This window comes from Ursus arctos, unplaced genomic scaffold (genome assembly GCF_023065955.2).
Source record: "Ursus arctos isolate Adak ecotype North America unplaced genomic scaffold, UrsArc2.0 scaffold_2, whole genome shotgun sequence".
Classification (NCBI taxonomy): Eukaryota; Metazoa; Chordata; class Mammalia; order Carnivora; family Ursidae; genus Ursus; species Ursus arctos.
In genome coordinates, this window is record NW_026622874.1 from 88,848,468 (window position 1) to 88,868,540 (window position 20,073).

The window sequence follows — 20,073 nt, forward strand, 5'->3', positions numbered from 1 at the left end:
TGCACACAGCATGCACGAAAAACACTTCCTGAATTGCCAGGCCCTGACAGTACATGACCTCTTTTTAATATACCCACTAAACTCAGGAGCAGGACAGCTAACAGCCTTTCCTAACATGCAGAAGACAGAGATATAGGCAAAATGCCAAGATGGAGGAATTCGTCCCAAAAGAAAACACAAGAAGACATCATTTCCAGGGGCACCTGGGTGGATCAATCAGTTAAAGCATCCAACTCCTGATTTCAGCTCAGGTCATGATCTCAGGGTCATGGGATCAAGCCCTGTGTCAGGTTCCATGCTCAGCAGGTAGTCTGCTTGAGATTCTCCCTCTCCTTCTCCCTCCAACTCTCCCCCTGATTGTACTCTTTCTCTCTAAAAATAAATACATAAATCTTAAAAAAAAAAAAGACACCAACTCTATAGCTAACACAATATTACTAAATTCCTATCTTTCAATAATCACTCTGAATGTAAATGGACTAAAGGCTGCAATCAAAAGACATAGGGTGGGTGAGGAGTTAAGATGGCAGAGGAGTAGGGGGACCCTAAGTTCATCAGGTCCCTCAAATACAACTAGATAGCTATCAAATCATTCTGAACACCCAAGAAATCAAACAGAGATCTGAGAAAAAACCGCTGCAAGTCCACAGGTAGAAAAGTGACCACCATTTGGAAGGTAGGAGGTGCAGAGACTTGAATCTGGTGTGACATAGCTGAGGATACTGTGGCAGGGAGGGAGCCTGCTTATGGAGGCTACCACAAACTATTATAAGAAGCGGAGTTCAAAACTCAAACTTTTAGAAGTCTGCTACAGTGGGTGATGTGGGACAGGTCCAGCAAAAAGCAGAAGCGTGGTGAGAACTCCACCACACACCCAGAGAAACAGCATGGGTCCGAGCCATGAGAGTCCCTAAAATTTGGAGTTTTGAAACTCAGTCCCATGCCTGAGATAAAAACACGAGGTCACAGGCAGGATGCACACAGAGTTCTAACAGAAACCGGGAGACAAGTGATTGACTGCTCTTCTGTGAGGGCTCACTGAAGAATGGGAGGGTGTGAATTTTCAGTTCTGAGGCTAGAGAGCTGGGCACCACCGTATTCATCCCACCCATCAGTGATGAAAGGCTTCAGGGAGCTAAACAGTGCCACCTAGTGGAGTCCAGAGCCTATTACACCATGTCCAGCCTCCTAGTGCACTGGAGACAAATTTCCACTAGAACAAGTCCACCTGAGAATCAGCACAACAGGACCCTCTCCCAGAAGACCAGCACAAGCAACTAGCTTGTACCAAGTTTACTGATCACAGAGGTCTGCAAAGCTTCAGCTCTAGAGGAAAACAGTATATAGCATTCTCGGTATTTTTAATCCTCAGTCCTTTAATAGAATTTTTTCAGATATTTCCTTATTTTTCAATTTTTTATTTTTTAAATTTTTATTTCTATATATACTTCGTATATTTTTTATTTTTGTCTCCCTCCATTGTACTTTATTTTATATTTTTTTTTTCTTTCTTTCTTTCTTCCTTATTTTGAGATCTAGTTTCTTTAACGAGCACACCAAAACACAAACAGGGTCCAGGTTTTTTTTATTTGTTTTTGTTGTGGTGGTAATGGTGGTTATAGCTGTTGTTGTTGTTTCTTTTTTTCCTTTTTCTTCCTTCTTTTCTTTTCTGGACAAAATGATGACATGGAGAAATTCACCCCAAAAGAAAGAACGGGAGGTAATACTCACGGCCAGGGATTTAATCAATACAGATATAAGTAAGATGTCTGAACTGAACTGAAAATGATTATAAGGATACTATCTTGGCTTGAAAAAAAGCATAGAAGACACTAGGGAATCCCTTACTGTAGAAATAAAAAAAACTAAGATCTAGTCAGGAGGAAATTAAAAATGCTAATACCAATGTGGAGTCCCAAGTGGAGGCCATAAAAATGAGGATAAATGAAGCAGAAGAGCGAATCAGTGATCACGAAGATCACGAAGGGAGACTTATGGAACTCAATGATTCCACAAACCAAAATCACGTCCGTATAATAGGAGTCCCAGAGGATGAAGAGCAGGGAAAGGGGGCAGAAAGTTTATTTAAACAAATGACAGCTGAGAACTTTCCTAATCTAGGGAAGTAAACAGGCATTCACGTCAGGAGGCATAGAAAACTCCCTTCAAAATCAACAAAAATAGGTCAACACCTCAACATACTATAGCAAAACTTGCACATTACAAAGATAAAGAGAAAATCCTGAAAGCAGCTCAGGACAAGAGGTCCTTAACCTACAAGGATAGACACCAAAGGCCAGCAGCAGGCCTTTCCACAGAGACCTCGCAGGTTGGAAAAGACTGGCGTGATATATTCAACGTGCTAAATGGGAAAATATGCAGCCAAGAATATCCAGCAAGGCTTTATTGTTCAGAATAGAAGCAGAGATAAAAATTTCCAAGACAAACAAAAACTAAAGGAATTTGTGAACACTAAATCAGCCCTGCAAGAAATATTAAATGGGACCCTTTGAGCAAAAAGAGAGACCAAAACCAACAAAGACCAGAAAGGAACAGACACAATCTACAGAAACAGTGACATTACAGGAAAGACAATGGCACTAAATTCATATATTTCAATAATTACTCAGTGTAAATAGACTTAATGCTCCTATCAAAAAACATAGAATATCAGACTGGATTAAAAAAAACAAGATCCATCACTATGCTACTTACAAGAGATTCATTTTAGACCCAAAGACAACTTCAGATTGATAGTGAGGGGGTGGTAAACCATTTATCATGCTAATGGATATCTAAAGAAAGCTGGGGCAGCCATCCTTATATCAGACAAACTAGATTTTAAACTAAAGACTTTAAGAAGAGATGAAGAAGGACAATATATTATAATAAACAGGTCTATCCAACAAGAAGATCTAACAACTACAATTATTTATGCCCCTAACTTGGGAGCTGCCAAATATATATATATATAAATTAATGACAAACCTAAAGAAACTCATTGATAATAATACAATACTAGTAGGGGACTTTCACACCCCATTCACAGCAATGGACAGATCATCTGAGCAGAAGATCAACAAAGAAACATGGGCTTTGATTGACACAGTGGACCAGATGGACCTCACAGATATATTCAGAGCACTCCATCCTAAAGCAACACCCTAGCCAGACTTATCAAAAAGAAAAGAGAAAGGACCCAAACAAGTAAGATCATAAATGAAAGAAGAGAGATCACAACCAACACCAAAGAAATACAAACAATTCTAAGGCAATACTATAAACTATTATATGCCAACAAATTAGGCAATCTGTAAGAAATGGATGCATTCCTAGAAACATAGAAATGACCAAAACTAAAACAGGAAAAAATAGAAAACCTGAACAGACCTATAACCAGCAAAGAAATTGAAGCAGTAATCAAAAATCTTCCAACAAACAAGAAACCAGATCCAGACTGCCTCCCAGAATTCTATCCAACATTTAAAGAACAATTAATACATAACCTTCTGAAGCTGTTTCAGAACATAGAAATGAGGGGCGCCTGGGTGGCTCAGCCGTTGGGCGTCTGCCTTTGGCTCAGGTCATGATCCCAGGGTCCTGGGATTGAGCCCCACTTCGGGCTCCCCCCTCGGCAGGAAGCCTGCTTCTCCCTCTCACACTCCCCTTGCTTGTGTTCCCTCTCTCACTGTCTCTCTCTGTCAAATAAATAAATAAAATATTTTAAAAAACACAAAAAACAAAAAACATGCTACTAAACAACGAATGGGTCAACCAAGAAATCAAAAGGAAATCAAAAAATACATAGAGACAAATGAAAATGGAAATGAAAATATAATGGTCCAAAGTTTCTGGGTGGCAGCAAAAGTGGTTCTAGGAGGAAAATTTATAGCAATACAGGCCTACCTCAGGAAGCATGAAAAATCTCAAGTAAACAACCTATTTTAGACCTAAGGGCTCTAGAAAAAGAAGAATAAACAAAATCCAAAACCAGTAGAAGGAAGGAAACTATTATAAAGATCAGAGTGGAAATGAACAATACAGAAATTTTTTTAAAAGAACAGATCAGAAGCGCCTGGGTGTCTCAGTCGGTTAAGCATTTGCCTTCAGCTCAGGTCATGATCCCAGGGTCCTGGGATCAAGCCATGTGTTGGGCTCCCTGTTCAGTGGAGAGCCTGGTTCTCCTTCTCCTTCTGCTGCTCCCCCTGCTTATGCTCTTTCTCTCAAATAAATAAATAAAATCTTAAAAAAAAAAAAAAAAAAAGAACAGATCAATGTAACCAGAAACTGATTCTTTGAAAAAAATTAACATCTTGGTAAACCTTTAGCCAGACTCATCAAAGAGAGAGAGAGAGAGAGAGAGGAGTCAAATAAACAAAAATTGTTTTTTATTGTATAAATATATAATTATGAATTGTGGTAAAAACTATGAGGAAATTTTTAAAAATATGAGGAAATGAAAGAGGAGAAATAATAACTAACACCACAGAAATACAAAGGACTGTAAGAGAATATTATGAAAAATGATGTCAACAAATTTAACAACCTAGAAGAAATGGATAAATTCCTAGAAACACATAACCTACCAAAACTGAAGCACGAAGGAATAGAAAATTTGAACAGACCAATTACTAGCAATGAAATTGAATCAGTAATCAAAAAACTCCCAACAAACAAAAGTCCAGGAATAGAAGGTGACACAGTGAATTCTATCAAACATTTAAAGAAGAATTAATACCTATTCTTCTCAAACTATCCCAAAAAATAGAAGAGGAAGGAAAACTTCCAAATTCATTCTATGAGGCCAGCATTAGCCTGACGTCAAAACAAATAAAGACACCACTAAAAAAAAAGAACTACAGGGCAATACCTATGAAAATAGATAAAAAATCCTTCACAAAATACTGGTAAACAGAATCCAACAGTACATTTAAAAAATCACTAACCACAATTAAGTGGGATTCACTCCTGGTGTGCAAGGGTGGTTCAATGTTCTCGAATCAATCCACATGACACATCACATCAACAAGAGAAAGGATAAAACCATATGATCATTTCAATAGACACAGAAAAAGCATTTGACTAACTACAACATCCATTCATGATAAAAAAAAAAAAAAACCCTCAACAAAGTAGGTTTAGAAGGAATATACCTCAATATAATAAAGTCCATATATGACAAACCCACAATGAACATCATACTCAATGATGAAAAATTAAGAGTTTTTTTCCTAAGGTCAGGAAGAAGACAAGGATGTCCACTCTCACCAGTTTTATTCGACATAGTACTGAAAGTCCTAGTCATAGCAATCAGACAACAAAAAGAAATAAAAAGCATCCAAACTGGTAAAGAAGTAAAACTTTCCCTATTTGCAGAAAACCTAAAGACTCCACCAAAAAACTACTAGAACTGACAAATGAATTCAGTAATGTCCCAGGATACGAAGTCAATATAAAGAAATCCGCTGCACTTCTATACGCTAATAATGAAGCAGCAGAAAGAAAAATTAAGAAAATCCCACTTACAATTGCACCGAAAATAATAAAATATCTAGGAATAAACTAAACCGAGGAGGTAAAAGACCTGTTCTCTGAAAACTATAAAACACTGATGTGAAAGAAATTGACATTCCATGCTCATGAATTGGAAGAACTAATATTGTTAAAATGCCTATACTACCCAAAGCAACCTACACATTTAATGAAATCCCTATCAAAATACAACAGCATTTTTCACAGAACTAGAACAAAAAATCCTAAAATTTTAATGGAACCACAAAAGACCTGAATAGCCAAAGCAATTTTGAGAAAGAAAACCAAAGCTGGAGGGGTCACAATTCCACATTTCAAGTTATATTACAAAGTTGTCATAATAAAAACAGTATATACTGGCATAAAAGTAGACACAAAGACCAATGGAACAGAACAGGAAAGCTAGAAATAAACCCACAATTGTATGGTCAACTTATCTTTGACAAAGCAGGAAAGAATATCCAATGGGAAAAAGACAGTCCCATCAACAAATGGTGTTGGGAAAATTGGACAGCCACATGCAAATCACTTTCTTACAACATGACAAAAATAAGTTCAACATGGATGAAAGACCTAAATGTGAGACCTGAAACCATAAAAAGCCTAGAAGAGAGCACAGGCAGTAATTTCTCTGACATTGGCTGTAGCAACATTTTTCCAGGTATGTCTCCTGAAGCAAGGGAAACAAAAGTAAAAATAAACTATTGGGTCTACATCAAAATAAAAAGCTTCTGCACAGTGAAAGAAACAATCAACAAAACTAGAAAGTAACCTACTGAATGGGAGAAGGAATTTGCAAATAACATATCTGATGAAAGATTAGTATCCAAAATATACAAAGAATTTATATAACTCAAAACCAAAAAAAAAATAATAATAATCCAATTTAAAAATGGGCAGAAGACATGAATAGACATTTCTTCAAAGAAGACATCCAGATGGCCAACAGGCATATGAAAAGACGCTCAACATCACTCATCATTAGGGAAATACAAATCAAAACTACAATGAGATATCACCTCATACCTGGCAGAATGGCTAAAATATAAACCATAAGAAACAAGTATTGGGGAGGATGTGGAGAAAAAGGAACCCTCTTGCACTGCTGGGGGGAATGCAAACTGGTGAAACCACTATGGAAAACAGTATGGAGGTTCCTCAAAAAGTTAAAAACAGAACTACCTAACAATCAAGCAATGACACTAATGGGTATTTACTCAAATAATAAAAAACTCTAATTCAAGTGGAGACATGCACCCCTATGTTTCTAGCGGCTTTATCTACAATAGCCAAATATGGAAACAGCCCAAGTGTCCATGATTGATGAATGAATAAAGTACTATGTATATATGTATATGTATGTGTGTGTATATATACAAGTCAGTCAGAGAAAGGTAAATACAATATAATTTCATTCATATGTGGAATTTAAGAAACAAAACAAATGAGCAAAGGGGGGGAGCAAGAGACAAACCAAGAAATATGGTTACCAGATGGGAGGTGAGTGGGGGGATGGGTGAAATAGGTAAAGAGGATAAGAATACACTTCTCAGGATAAGCACTGAGTAATATATGGAATTATTGAATCAATGTATTTTACATCTGAAACTAATGTAAACCAATATTAACTCTAGTGAAATTAAACTTTAATTTCACTTAATTTTAAAAAAGGCTTTATGCACGTGCAAAGGAGCTTTCTGTATTTCACAGTCCATTTAACCGTGCAGTAGAGGAGCTGCCACCCAATCTTCCTTTAGAAGTGATTAATCTGCCATTTTTGACAGGCTAAAGCAAATATAAAGAGAAAAAATTAGGGGAGTCTATAAATGCCTTCCAAGCAATGAATATGTTCAGTTTAAATCATAGCCTTGCGAAGGTCAGTATTTGACAGTACCTATCTATTCAAAAAGTTTTCAAGGATGAAATAGATTAGCATGAACAGATCAACCACTGCGATCGATTTCGGTGACGGAGAACATTTTGAAAATGCAACAAAATGTTATCCCCTGTTAAAAGAATCTCATTGTTCTCATCAGTAGACCCGTATTACCAAAAAAAGAAAACTGTATTCCTTCATTATCATTATAATTTGCGTCTCACCACACAAAAAAGGGGCGGGAAACTGGTATCCCAGGACTCAGGAGGGCCATGACTTCTGTTGTCGCCTCCTCCGGATGCAGCCGCTACGCGGGCGGGAAGGCGGCAGTCCGATATTCTGGTTGGTAGGGGCTATGGGAGGGCCCTCGGCCCTACTCGGCCCCCCACCCCTGCCTCCCGTAAGCGAAATTCTACGAGGGCTGGGGCGGAGGTCCAAGCCTTCCCGGGGAGCGCCGCTCCAGTGAGAGCCGTCGGGCGAGCGTGTGGGAGTTCCGAGTCCAGCATGTGGGAAGCGGTCCGCCTCGGTTGCCGCTGGCGCATGCGTATCGGGGAGCCTAAGCCAGCGCGGCGCGGTCGCCATCGCTGGAAAGCTTCCGCCAGAGCCCAGAGGGCGCGGGCGGCTGGTCCAGCCCCAGGGGCCCCGCCGCTGGGCGTCATTGGCTCAGGCAGTAGGGCCCTCATCACCCTGTCCCGCCTCGGTCGGGCCGGGCGGCGGCGGCGGCGGCGGCGGCGGCGGCGTCAGGGGGCGGAGCCGCCCAGAGCGCCCTTTGTTTGTGGAGGCTGGTGAGTGCGGCGCGCCGCGGGCCGGGAGGCGGGCGAGGGGGAAGGGCGGGTGGCGGCCCGAGGGTGCTCGGGTCGCGGTCGCCGCTCGCGTTGGACCCGGAGTCCCCCAGCAGCGCCCTCAGCCTTCCCGGAGACCCGCACCCCTTCTCTGGTAGAAAGGCCTCCCCATCCCAAGATTATAAACATATTTTCTCTGGTATCTTCTGCAATTGATTTTTGTGTGAGCAAGGGTGGGTATCATTTTTGGAAAGCCTTTCCCCATCTCAAGATCATTAAAACATCGACCTTTATTTTTTTCTACTGCTTTTAAGGGATTTTTTAAAATGTCTTTTTTACATTTCTACCTATATTTTGTTGGGTATTAATTTTGTTTTAAGTTATTAGGTAGGAATCTTTTTCCCAGTTGTCCTGCTGTTAGGTACTGAATAATTTTCCCACTGAATTAAAATGACACTTATATTCTGCAGGCGTGTATATTCTGCACACTGGGATCTGTTTCCAGACAATTTCTTTCACTGCTCTGACAGTTTCTGCCCTGATACCATTTTGTTTTAATTCAAAATACGTTTTAACATGGGGCAGAACAAATCCCCCTTAATTATGTCCTTTGACATAATGATCTATTTCTTTCGATGTATTTGAAATTGTAAAAAATGTAAAGATACAAAAATTACAATTCTCTAAGAGACAGATTTGATCATGGTACTTAATAGGTGCTCAGTAAACAGTTATTAAATGAGGAATGTTTGTTGAAAGTCACTGTGTTGTTGCAAACTTTTACACGTTTCCCTGTTGCAATCAGGGTAATAGTCTACTTCCTTAGAAGTGCCCTCAAAGACCTTTATGATCTTAATATTGCATACTGTTTTGCTTACCACCCTTGCACGTCATGCTGTAGCCATACCAAGCTACTTAAACATGACACAAAACCTCTGGGAAAAATCCATTAATTTGGTTATGTCAACAGTTTAAATTTCTGTATTCAAAAAGAACAAAGGGCTAAAAACAAGACGCATGAAAATATTTGCAACATGTGTAAGAGACAAATGATTAATGTCCATAATATGTAAAGAGCCTCTGTTAATAGCAAAAAAAAAAAAGAGAGAGAGAGAAAGAGAGAAGGAGAGAAAAAAGAAAAACGGGCAAAGGATATGCATAGGAAATTTATAGAAGAAATACAGGTAACCAAAACACACACACAAAATTTTTTTTAATGCTTAACCTCCTAGGTAACCACAGAATGCAAATGAAGACAAAGATATTTTTCACCCAGTAGCCTGGCAATATATACAAGGCGTTGAGGAAAGTGCCCAGGGAAGGGCACCAGTTGTAAGACTGAGGAAGACACTTTGAATGACAATTTGACAATACTTACCAAAATGTTAAATGAGCTCACTCTGGCTCAGAAATTTCATTCTGGAATCAGTCTTGCAGAAATACTTGCACAGGTACACAAGGAGGTGTGTAAGAAGATGTTTACTACAATATTATTTGCCATTGTGAGTAATGGGTACAGCTTAAATATTCACTAGGGATATGGTTAAATATATTGTGATAGATCCATACGGTAGAATACCGTACTACAATAAAATAAGCTAGTTTATTTTGAAGTTAACAAACAAGGAAAGCTCTCTAATATATTTAGGAAATAAAAGATGCTGCAGAACAGTGGCACATAGTATGGTGTGAGTTATGTTAAGTAGGGATGTGTTATATTATATACGTTCATACGTGCCAGAAAAAGGATGTACCCAAATGACTGATGGTGAATTACTTCCAGGGCAGGAAGTAGAATAGAAGAGGGGTTGAAGGTCACTCAGTCTTACTCATATACTCCCAAATTTTGTGTACTTATGCTTCCATGTAGAATGTGTAAAAAGTTGTGAACATCTATAACCTGTATAAGGAAAAAACAAAACAAAACCCTTACATACACTTAGGAGCTACACAGGGGAGAAAAAAACATTTTATGATGCATAAAATTTTTAAATTAACTTCTTTTTAAAAAAAGCAGCAAAGAATAAAAGACAAATGATAACATGGAGACTACATTTGTTATTTATGTTATCACAGGGGAGTTGCCCTTTACCGTCTGTGTTCAGGGGTCCCCAAGACCACCCTCAGGCTCAGTGATTTGCTAAAAGGACTCATAGAACTCAGCAAAATGTTATACTTACAGTAGCATGAGTATTACAGTGGAAAGATACAGCTTAAAATCAGCAACAAAAAAAGCAGGTAGAGCAGAGTCCAGGAGAGACCAGGTACAAAGCTTCTGGTTGTCTCCTCTCAATGAGGCACTCAGATAGTGTTTAATTCTCCCAGAAGTGATGTGTAATAACACATATGCAGTATTGCCAACCAGGGAATTTCATCTAAACTTTGGCATTCAGAGTATTTATTGGAAATTGGTCATGTAGGCATAGCTAACCACCTGTGTTACTGGTCCTTCAGTCTCCAGTCCTTCCGGAGGTCAAGTTAATACCACATGGCCCAAGAATCCCACCATAAATCCTATCTTAGCATAAACTTTCTGACCTGTCCAAAAGCCTCAGGTAAACAGCGACACTCTTAACAGGCAGGATGTTGCAAGGCATTATAGCTTATCTCTCAGGAACCAGACCAGGTTTGGACCACCTAGACCACTCAGTTAATCCTTTCCTGCACAATATACTTTGTAATAAGGAATTCTTACAAATCAATAAGAAAAAGGCAAAATGGTAGAAAGGTGGACAAATGACACAAAGGGTAATTTATAAAAGATGAAATATGAAAGCTAAAAATATAAAAGTTCTGCCTCCCATGTTATCTAAGAATTACATATTAAAGCAGCAATTATATACTATCTATGTATTATATTTTAAAAGAATAATGCTTATTATTCTTGGCTAATGGTCATTCTTATATATTGTTGATGAATTAGTAAAATGATACAACCTTCCTCAATAGTGTTTTACCTTCATTTTGATCCAGCAGTTCTACCTCTAGGAATTTATCCTAAAGAAATAATCAGACAAAATTATGCCAAAACTGTACAATGTTTGCTGTTGTCTATAACAGTGGAAAGAAAGAAGGAAAGAAGGAAGGAAGGAAGGAAGGAAGGAAGGAAGGAAGGAAGGAAGGAAAGAAAGAAAGAAAGAAAGAAAGAAAGAAAAGAAAGAAAAAAAGAAAGAAAAAGAAGGAAAGAGGAAGGAAGCAAGGGAAAGAAAGAAAGGGGTAGGAAGGAAGGAAAGAGAGAGAGAAGGAAGGGGGAGGGAGGGAGGAGGGGAGAGAGAGAGAGGAAGAAAAAGAATGAAAGAAAAAGGAAGGAAGGAAGGAAGGAAGGAAGGAAGGAAGGAAGGAAGGAAAGAAGGAAGGAAGGAAGGAAGGAAGAAAAAGAAGCAAGCAAGCAAGCAGGCCCTCTTCCCAGCCCTGGAAATCAACTACCTGTCCTAAGAGCCTGAGTTCCTTTTATTGGAGAAATGCTTAGAAACAAAGATCTGGGTGTAGGTGTGCTCATTGCGAGTGGGGTATCATTGCTCCTAGGCCTTCTGGCAGAGATAGGAGAGATATATACCAATGCACGTTAATCATACACATATATACTTCTATTGTGTTCATCTATGTATTAAATCCCATTAGTTCATATTGACACCTCTGATCCCAATCCAGTACCTCAGGGCTCATTTTAGTCTTCCTCCTTTCCTCATTGGTAACTTCTTTCTTCAACAGTAAAAAATTGTTGACTCTTAGTATCCACAATATATTTACTTATTTGTTCAATTTTAGTGTATGCATAGTTTCAGAATTAACTCATATCCCTGTGAGAAAGACATTTATTAACTGATTACAGCATTTATGTAGAGTTCTCTTTGTCTTTAGTTATATAGTATCCAGCCAAGATAGTGTTTCCCAAAGGTATTTGAGTTTGTATTTTCTTTGCCACTTCCTGCAGTGTGGTTATGTCATTCCCTTGTAATACAGTTTGGTCCATTCGTTAGTATTTGTATTTATTCTCTTCTGTTTACTCTCAGGTGGCTTCCTTCAGCTTTACCCACCGCCATGGTTTCACTGAACATCTCTTCTGAGCTACATAACCCCATACGTACCCAACCACCTTACTGGACATCCCCAGGCAGATGTCTCTCAGATTTCTTAAACCTAACATGTCCAAAACTAATTCTCTCTTAAGCCTCTTGTCATATATTTGCAACAGAGTGAAGTATGTATGAATACCACCTCTATCGCCAAACTGATTGGGTTGGATTCCCAGCTCCACAACTTACTAGCTGTGTGAGTTTGGTTGTGTTAAGTTAATCAACCTTTCTATGGTTTACTTTCCTCATCTGCAAAACTAATAATGATAGTACTTACCTCATGGGTTTGTTGTGAGGATTAAGTGAGTGAATATTCTGAAAACATTTAGAACATAATAGCACGTGGTAGCCATACTTATATGTTACATATTATTCTTAACTCTATTAAAATCCCTATCTCAGTGAATAGCACCAGCAAGCCTGAAACCTGAATGCCATTCCTGACCTCTCTTTCTTTCCCTTAGTCTCTCTCTTCAATTAAAGTCAAATCCTGGTAAATTTATCCCCTTAAATATGTAGTGAATGCTCCATCTTCACTTCCACTATCTTGATTCAAGCCACTATCCTCTCTCAGTTTGACTACTGCTACACTCATTGAACTAGTCCTTAACTTGAGTCCAGTATTTTCTTCACACCGTAGCCAGAGTGATCTCTCTCCACACCCCTTCTCTAGCTTGGAAATATCTTCATTTTATTTTCGGACAAATATTAAAACAAAATTTTTTGTAGATCTAGAGAAGCAGAAAGAAAATCCTACCATCACCCAGAGATAACCAGTTACTTTTTTGGGGATATATGTGCTTGCAGTCTTTTTCTATGCAAATATACACACATATTATAATATGGTGTATATATTATATTCACATATATATATATCATTATCATATATAATTTTCTTTTTTGAAATGTGGATTTTAATTGACAATATTGTGTATATCACTTCGGGACAGAAAACAAAACTCTAAATATCATTAGAAAATTAGCGTCATGCAGTCTCTTCAGCAAATGGTATTGGGAAAACTGGACAGCTATGTGCAAGAGAATGAAACTAGACCACTTTCTTATACCATATACAAATATAAATTTAAAATGGATTAAAGACCTAATTGTGAGACCTAAAACCATAAAAAATCCTATTAGAGAGCATAGGCAGTAATGTCTCTGACATTAACTGTAGCAACATTTTCTAGATATGACTTAGCAATTGCACTACTAGGTATTTACCCAAAGGATACAAAAATACAGATTTGAAGGGGTACATGCACCCCGATGTCTACAGCATTATCTACAAAAGCCAAACTATGGAGAGAGCCCAAATGTCCATCAACTGATGACTGGATAAAGAAGATGTGGTATATATATACTGTGATGGAATATGACTCAGCCATCAAAAAGAATGAAATCTTGCCATTTGCAATGATGTGGCATTGGAGCTAGAGTGTATTATGCTAAGTGAAATAAGTCAGAGAAGGACAAGTACCATATGATCTCACTCATGTGGAATTTAAGAAAACAGATGAACATATGGGAAGGGGGAAAAGGAAAAAAGGAGAGAGGGAAGCAAGCCATAAGTGACTCTTAAAGACAGATAACAAACTGAGGGTTGATGGAGGGGTGTGGGTAGGGGATGGGTTGGATGGGTGATGGGTATTAAAGAAGGCACTTATTGCGAGAAGCACTGGGTGTTGTATGTAAGTGATAAATCACTGAATTCTACTCCAGAAACCAATATTACACTATAGGTTAACTTAAAAAATTTTCTAAATAAATAAAACTTCAGGCAAGCTATAAAAATAAAATAAAATTAGTGGGTTTGAGAAGAATCCGGATAATTGTATAAAGTATCTCCCCAAAGATATTTATTACCTACAAAGGGAAAGATGGTAGCTTTACAGTAGACAAATGGGGTAAACATCACCTTAATCCAGCGATAAAGGTTAACATTATCATTCATGAGGCATATCAGCATCATAAACCCATTAATATGATGCACTAAGAATACTTAACTTCTTTGCAATGATGAGAAAACATCAGACAAACCCAAATAAAGGGACCCTGCAAAATAATTCATTAGTACTCTTCAAAAGTAGTAAGCTCATGAAAGACAGAAAGGCTGAGGAACGTATAGATTGGAGAAGACAAGGGGTGGGGGGGAAGCGACGAAACGCCGTGTGAGATCCTGGATCAAAGAAAAAATATTAGTGGAGAAGCTGGTAAATTTTGAATGGTTTGAATTAATAGTATTGTACCAATTTAAAATTCCTGGTTTTGATCATTGTACCCTGGTCATATAAAACATTAACATTAGGACAAGTGGAGTGAATGGTATGTGGGAATTGTGTACTGCCTTTGCAACTTTACTCTCAGTCTAAAATTGGTTCAAAATACAAACTGAGGGCTACAGAGGGGAGGGGGGTGGGGGAATGGGATAGACCGGTGATGGGTAGTAAGGAGGGCACATATTGCATGGTGCACTGGGTGTTATACACAACTAATGAATCATCGAGCCTTACATCGAAAACCGGGGATGTACTGTATGGTGACTAACATAATATAATAAAAAATCATTATAAAAAAAAATAAATAAAATAAAATAAAATTGGTTCAAAATAAACAGTTAAAAAATAGAAGAGTAAACACCAGAATCCTTTCATTTACTCACTTAGCAAATATTATTGAGTAGCTACTATGAGCCACATACTGAGAGAATTAGAAGTAGAGTAGTAAATAAGAGGGCACAGGTTCCTGCCCTCATGGAGGTTAACACCACACAGTGGGGAGTTATAAATAAAGATGACGACTACAAATAATTACAGTGGTAAAAAGTGCTAGCAAAAACAGGAAGGTGTAAATAAGGGACCTCACTTGGTCTGTGATACCAGAATCTTCCTTGATTTAACCTGAGACCTGAAGGAAGAGTAGGTATTGTCTCTAGAGGAGGGGCAGGGGAGATATACCACACATGGCACACGTAAGGACCGACTGTCCTTCTAGAAGAGAGCAAAGCTTTGATGACATTACAACTTAAGAACTGCAAAGAAGTGTAGTAATCCGGGTGGAGGCCTGAATCCAGGTACTCAAAAAAGAAGGTGAACATTCTGAAAAATGAGAAGAGTGAAATCTCCTTTGTGTATTAGATCACCTTAGAAAGACTGAAGGAGAGAAGATCTCTGGAGTTTTGAGTTTGGGGATGAATTTATCCCCTTAAAGAATAAGATTAGGCCCTCAACATATGTTTTCTGTATCATCTCATCTCAGTGGTTCTCATTTCCTACTCAGAATCACTTGGAGACTTTAGAATTTAAAATGCTGTTTCCCAGGCCCACCCCAGACCAATTTGGATAATATTGGATTTATCCAAATCTCTGTGCTAGATGGGTGATTGATATTAAGGAGAGCACTGGTTATGATGAGCACTGGGTGTTGTATGTAAGTGATGAATCACTGAATTCTACTCCTGAAACCAATATCACACTATATGTTAAATAATTAGAATTTAAATAAAAATTAAAAAAAAAACAAAAACAAAAAAACAAATCTCTGGGAATAGGGGCTGAGCATTTTTAAAAAATCCCCCAAGTGTGTAATCAGGGCTAAAAACCACTGAGCATTCTTGAGCTTCCCATATGCCATGATAAGAGAAAGAGAAAGTCTTACATTGAATTCCTCAGTAAGTTATCCAGCCTTTAAGCTTATGTCTTAGAGGGCTTCTCTCTAAACTGTCTGCCATTCTAATAGGAAGCAGAAATTCCAAGAGTTAGTTTCATTATTCTTATCATGTACTTACCAAATGCTTCTGTTTTCTTTTTCCCAGTTATGCCCTCTTACAATGCTATACTTTCCCAAGGGGAGAACATGGAGGAAAAAGAAATGAATGATGGATCACAGATAGTCAGGTCTCAGGTAAGTTCAGTTTTACTCTCCTCTGAAATGCTGTTATAGTTCTAAGAATATGGGCGGTTTTATTTTTCAGTTCTCAGAAGTGAATCCAGAGCCCTTTAGGCTCTTGGGACAGATAATAATTTCTATAGGATGTTTCCCATTCACCCTTTATAGCTCTTTTCTCCTTCCAGCATTTTTAGCAGATCATGGGCTCATGTCTGTGCTAGATATTGTAAAAAAAAAAAAGAAAAGAAAAGAAAAGAAAAAGAAACTAAAGACCATCTTTTAATCACTCATCACTTAAACAACTCAGCAGACTTGAAACAGCACTTGCTGTTCTCTCGGTAGACAATCAAATGTTGCCCAGGTCACAATGACTGCTTGGAGCTGATGGCATTACTAAACAGGCCTGAGGACATCTGCCAGGAGTTGATGTTTATCAAGAATCTGTTGTACCTCTTGCAAAACCTGTTTAAGCCTGTTGTTACTGTTCTATAATTTGAATAAGTATTATGTAAACTGGGGCACCTTGGTGGCTCAGTCAGTTGGGCGTCTGGCTTCAGCTCAGGTTGTGATCTCGGGGTCCTGGGATTGAGCCCCACATCAGGCTCCCTGGAGGAGTCTGCTTGTCCCTCTCTCCTTGCCCCCACTCCTGTTCTCTCTCTCTCTCATTCTCTCTTTCAAATAAATAAAATATTTTTTAAAAAGTATTATGTAAACTGAAGAGGTATAACTATGACATGGCATTGTTCCTGTAAAACCCAGTTGAATGCTTTGGAAAGACCTTATAAATACCAGTCGCTTTTTAAAAAATTGCCATCAAATTATGTGCGAGCAAACTGTAACACACTGAAGGAAAATCATAAAAATCTTAGAGGATTCTGCACCTGTAATATTTCCCAAGTGTCACTTGCTTGTTGCATTTTAATGAAACAGAAACTGATGCATTATGGGTATGGACGCTCAGTCATTAAAATCACTCTCAGAAAAGGCTTAGTTTCACACCAAAAGATGAGCACATGAATATACAATTATATATTTCAAATTAAAATGTTTAAGATATCTTCTATGGATCTCAACTTTAACCAGCTTTTTAGCATAACACACCAGATACCAGTATCAATTGCTTCAGACAGGAGGACTTCTCTTGTTCCAAATTGTATGAGATAAACATTATCTGTAGATAGCCAATAAACTCATCGGAGGAGATTTTTACACACCTAAACTAGACAACATTCAAAAAGTGTAATGTTGGATGCTACTAAGAAAACAAAATACAACAAATACAAGAGGTACTCAGAGAAAGGAGAAATCTGATTGAGACTAGAAGGATGATGGTAGACTTCATAAAGAAGGTGGAGTTTGAATTTGTGCTGATATTGGTTAGACTTGAAGATTAAAGAAGACAAGGCCATTGCAGACAGGAAATAAAACTTACGCAAGAGCAGGGACAATAAGGAGACTGTCAGCTGGAGTTGAGCAGTATGTTACTGCTTTGGGATCTTTGGGTTGCAGGGAATAGATTTATTCAGTTTACCCTTAATTATAAGGCTCCCCACAGACAGGACTAGAAAGACATCAAGAACTAAAGTGATATATCTGCTTCTTGGCATTCTAGCCAAAGGAGTTTGCTTTAATTCTCCAGAACCACTTATTACTAAAAAAAGAAAATGGTTCATTCAACAAGTATTTTTTGAGCAGCTACAATGTGCCAGAAATTGTGCTTGGCCTCAGATACACATCAGTAAGCAAAACAGATATTCCTAAATCCAAGTTGCTATAGTGTAACAGAAACAGTCACTTAGCAAATATAGTAAAAAATTCAAATTAAGGTATTTATTACACAAAATAAGAATAAGGTGCTGTGATTGTGCCTTAGGGAATTGGGGAAGGAATTCTCTAGGGAAGTAAAAGTTAAGGTGAGATGAGAAGGATATATAAGCGTTATAAAAACTAAGTGGGAAAAAAAAAGCATTTTAGGCATGTGGTAAACATCATGTGTAAAAACCATGGGTATATTTAAGAAGTTAAAAGGCCACCATTGTTGGAATGGAGGGAGGGAGAGAATGACTTGAGATAAGCTTGGGGAAGTATGCAGGGCCTAAGTACACAGGGCCTTGTGGCCATGAAGAAAAGCTTGGGTTTTATTCTAAATGCAGTAGAAAGCCTTGGAAGGCAGTTAAGCAGGAGAGTAAAATAATAATTAACTGAATTCTACTTTAAAAATCACGCAGGTATGGGGTGTGTAGGTTACTTAGCTGATTAAGTGTTCGACTTGGTTTTGGCTCAGATCGTGATCTTGTGGTCGTGTGATCAAGGCCCTCATTGGGCTCTGTGCTCAGATGGATTCTGCTTCAGATTCTCTCTCCCTCTCCCTCCTGCTCTCTCTCTCAAATAAATAAATAAAGTCTTAAAAAAAAAAGTCACCCAGGTGTGTGGTATATGAAAAGTGAATTTGTGAGCAGCAAGAAAGGAAGGAGGAGAAATCCACTGAGCAAGCTACTGCCATATTGTATATGATAGAAAATAATAGCTTAAAACTAGAAGGTGGAGAAAAACAGGTGGGTTTTTGACGGCTTTGTTTTGGGAAACAGCAGAGATTAGCAAGAGTGGTAAAGGCAAAGGAAGAAAAAAGGTGATTTCAAAAAAGATGTAGCCCAAGAAATGGCAGGGTAATGGTAAATCAGATCATGTCACTCACTGCTCGCTCAGAATGCATGGCTCCCATTTCACTCAGAGTGAAAGCCAAAGTCTTCATGGTGGCCTAAACAGTCCTACGGAACCTGGGCCTGTTACCCCTCTACCTGCATCATTTGCTTTTCTACCCCTTGCTCATTCCACTCTAGCCACAGTGGCTACATTCTTCTTCCTTGAACATGTCACAGTGTTGCCTTAGGACCTTTGTACTGCTAACTTTGCAAGTCTTTTTTCAAATGTCACCTCTCCAGTGACATCTTTCCTGACCACCCTATGTAAAGTTGCAACTGCCTAACCCCTCACATTGTCAGACCCTCTTTCTCTACTCTTCTTTTATCTTCTAACATAATGTGTAATTTACCCAGTTATCATGTTTTTTGTCCTGATAGAATGTAAGTTTCATAAGGGTGGGGAATTTTAGTCTTTTTCCCCCTGCTGGTATATCTCAAGCACCATGATTGTCTCAGAGGAAGTACTGAATATTTGTTGAACAAACAGGAACTGGCATATTACACAGATGGCATCTCATATCAGTGGTAAAAAGGTAGTTTATTCAGTAATTGATGTTCACATTTCTGGGGAGCCATCTGGCAAAAGTTAAAGTTGAATCCATAACTCATACAATACACTAGGATAGTCTTCACATGGATCAAGATTTAAATGTGAAAAATTAAGCCATAAAAATTTTGTAAGAGGGGCGCCGAGGTGGCTCAGTCATTTAAGCATCTGCCTTTGCCTCAGGTCATGATCCCAGAGTCCTGGGATCGAGCCCCATGTAGGGCTCACTGCTCAGCAGGAGAGTGTGCTTCTCCCTTTCCCTCTGCCCCTACCAGCGCTAGTGCTCACTCTCTCACTCTCTCTTTCTCTCACTCTCTCTCTCAGATAAATAAATAAAATCTTTTTTAAAATTTTATAAGAAAAAAATGGAAGGTGTAAGACCAGACACCATAAAACTCCTAGAAGAAAACAAAGGTGGTAAGCTCCTCAGCATCGGTCTTAGTGATATTTTTTGGGATCTGACTCCAGAAGCAATGGCTACAAAAGCAAAGATAAACAAATGGGACTCCACCAAACTAAAAAGCTTCTGCACAGGGAAAGAAACCATCAACAAAATAAAAAAGGAACCTACTGAATGGGAGAAGATATTTGCAATCACATATCAGATAAGGGGTTAATGACCCGAACATATAAAGAACTCATGTAGGTCAGGAACAAAAAAACAAGCAAT

At 38.4% G+C, this 20,073-nt stretch overlaps 2 protein-coding genes across 3 annotated transcripts in view; one reads left to right on the forward strand and one right to left on the reverse strand.

Annotated features, from left to right (window-relative positions):
• Positions 1 to 20,073, reverse strand: part of SEPTIN14 (septin 14) — a 160,877-nt gene that overhangs the window by 96,343 nt on the left and 44,461 nt on the right. The window contains exon 1 of one of the 2 annotated variants that reach the window (XM_026515894.4): positions 7,633 to 7,940. The exons of the other annotated variant lie outside the window; for it this stretch is intronic. The gene's annotated coding sequence lies outside the window, so the exon portion shown is untranslated. Of the gene's footprint in view, positions 1 to 7,632; positions 7,941 to 20,073 lie in introns of those variants that run through there. 2 annotated transcript variants of the gene reach the window in all.
• The window catches only part of ZNF713 (zinc finger protein 713), a 38,764-nt gene continuing 26,371 nt past the window's right edge, over positions 7,681 to 20,073 (forward strand). Inside the window, exons 1-3 of the mRNA XM_048224496.2 lie at positions 7,681 to 7,750; positions 7,912 to 8,193; positions 16,081 to 16,169. Coding sequence (XP_048080453.1) covers positions 7,681 to 7,750; positions 7,912 to 8,193; positions 16,081 to 16,169 — 441 coding nt within the window. The remainder of the gene's footprint in view (positions 7,751 to 7,911; positions 8,194 to 16,080; positions 16,170 to 20,073) is intronic.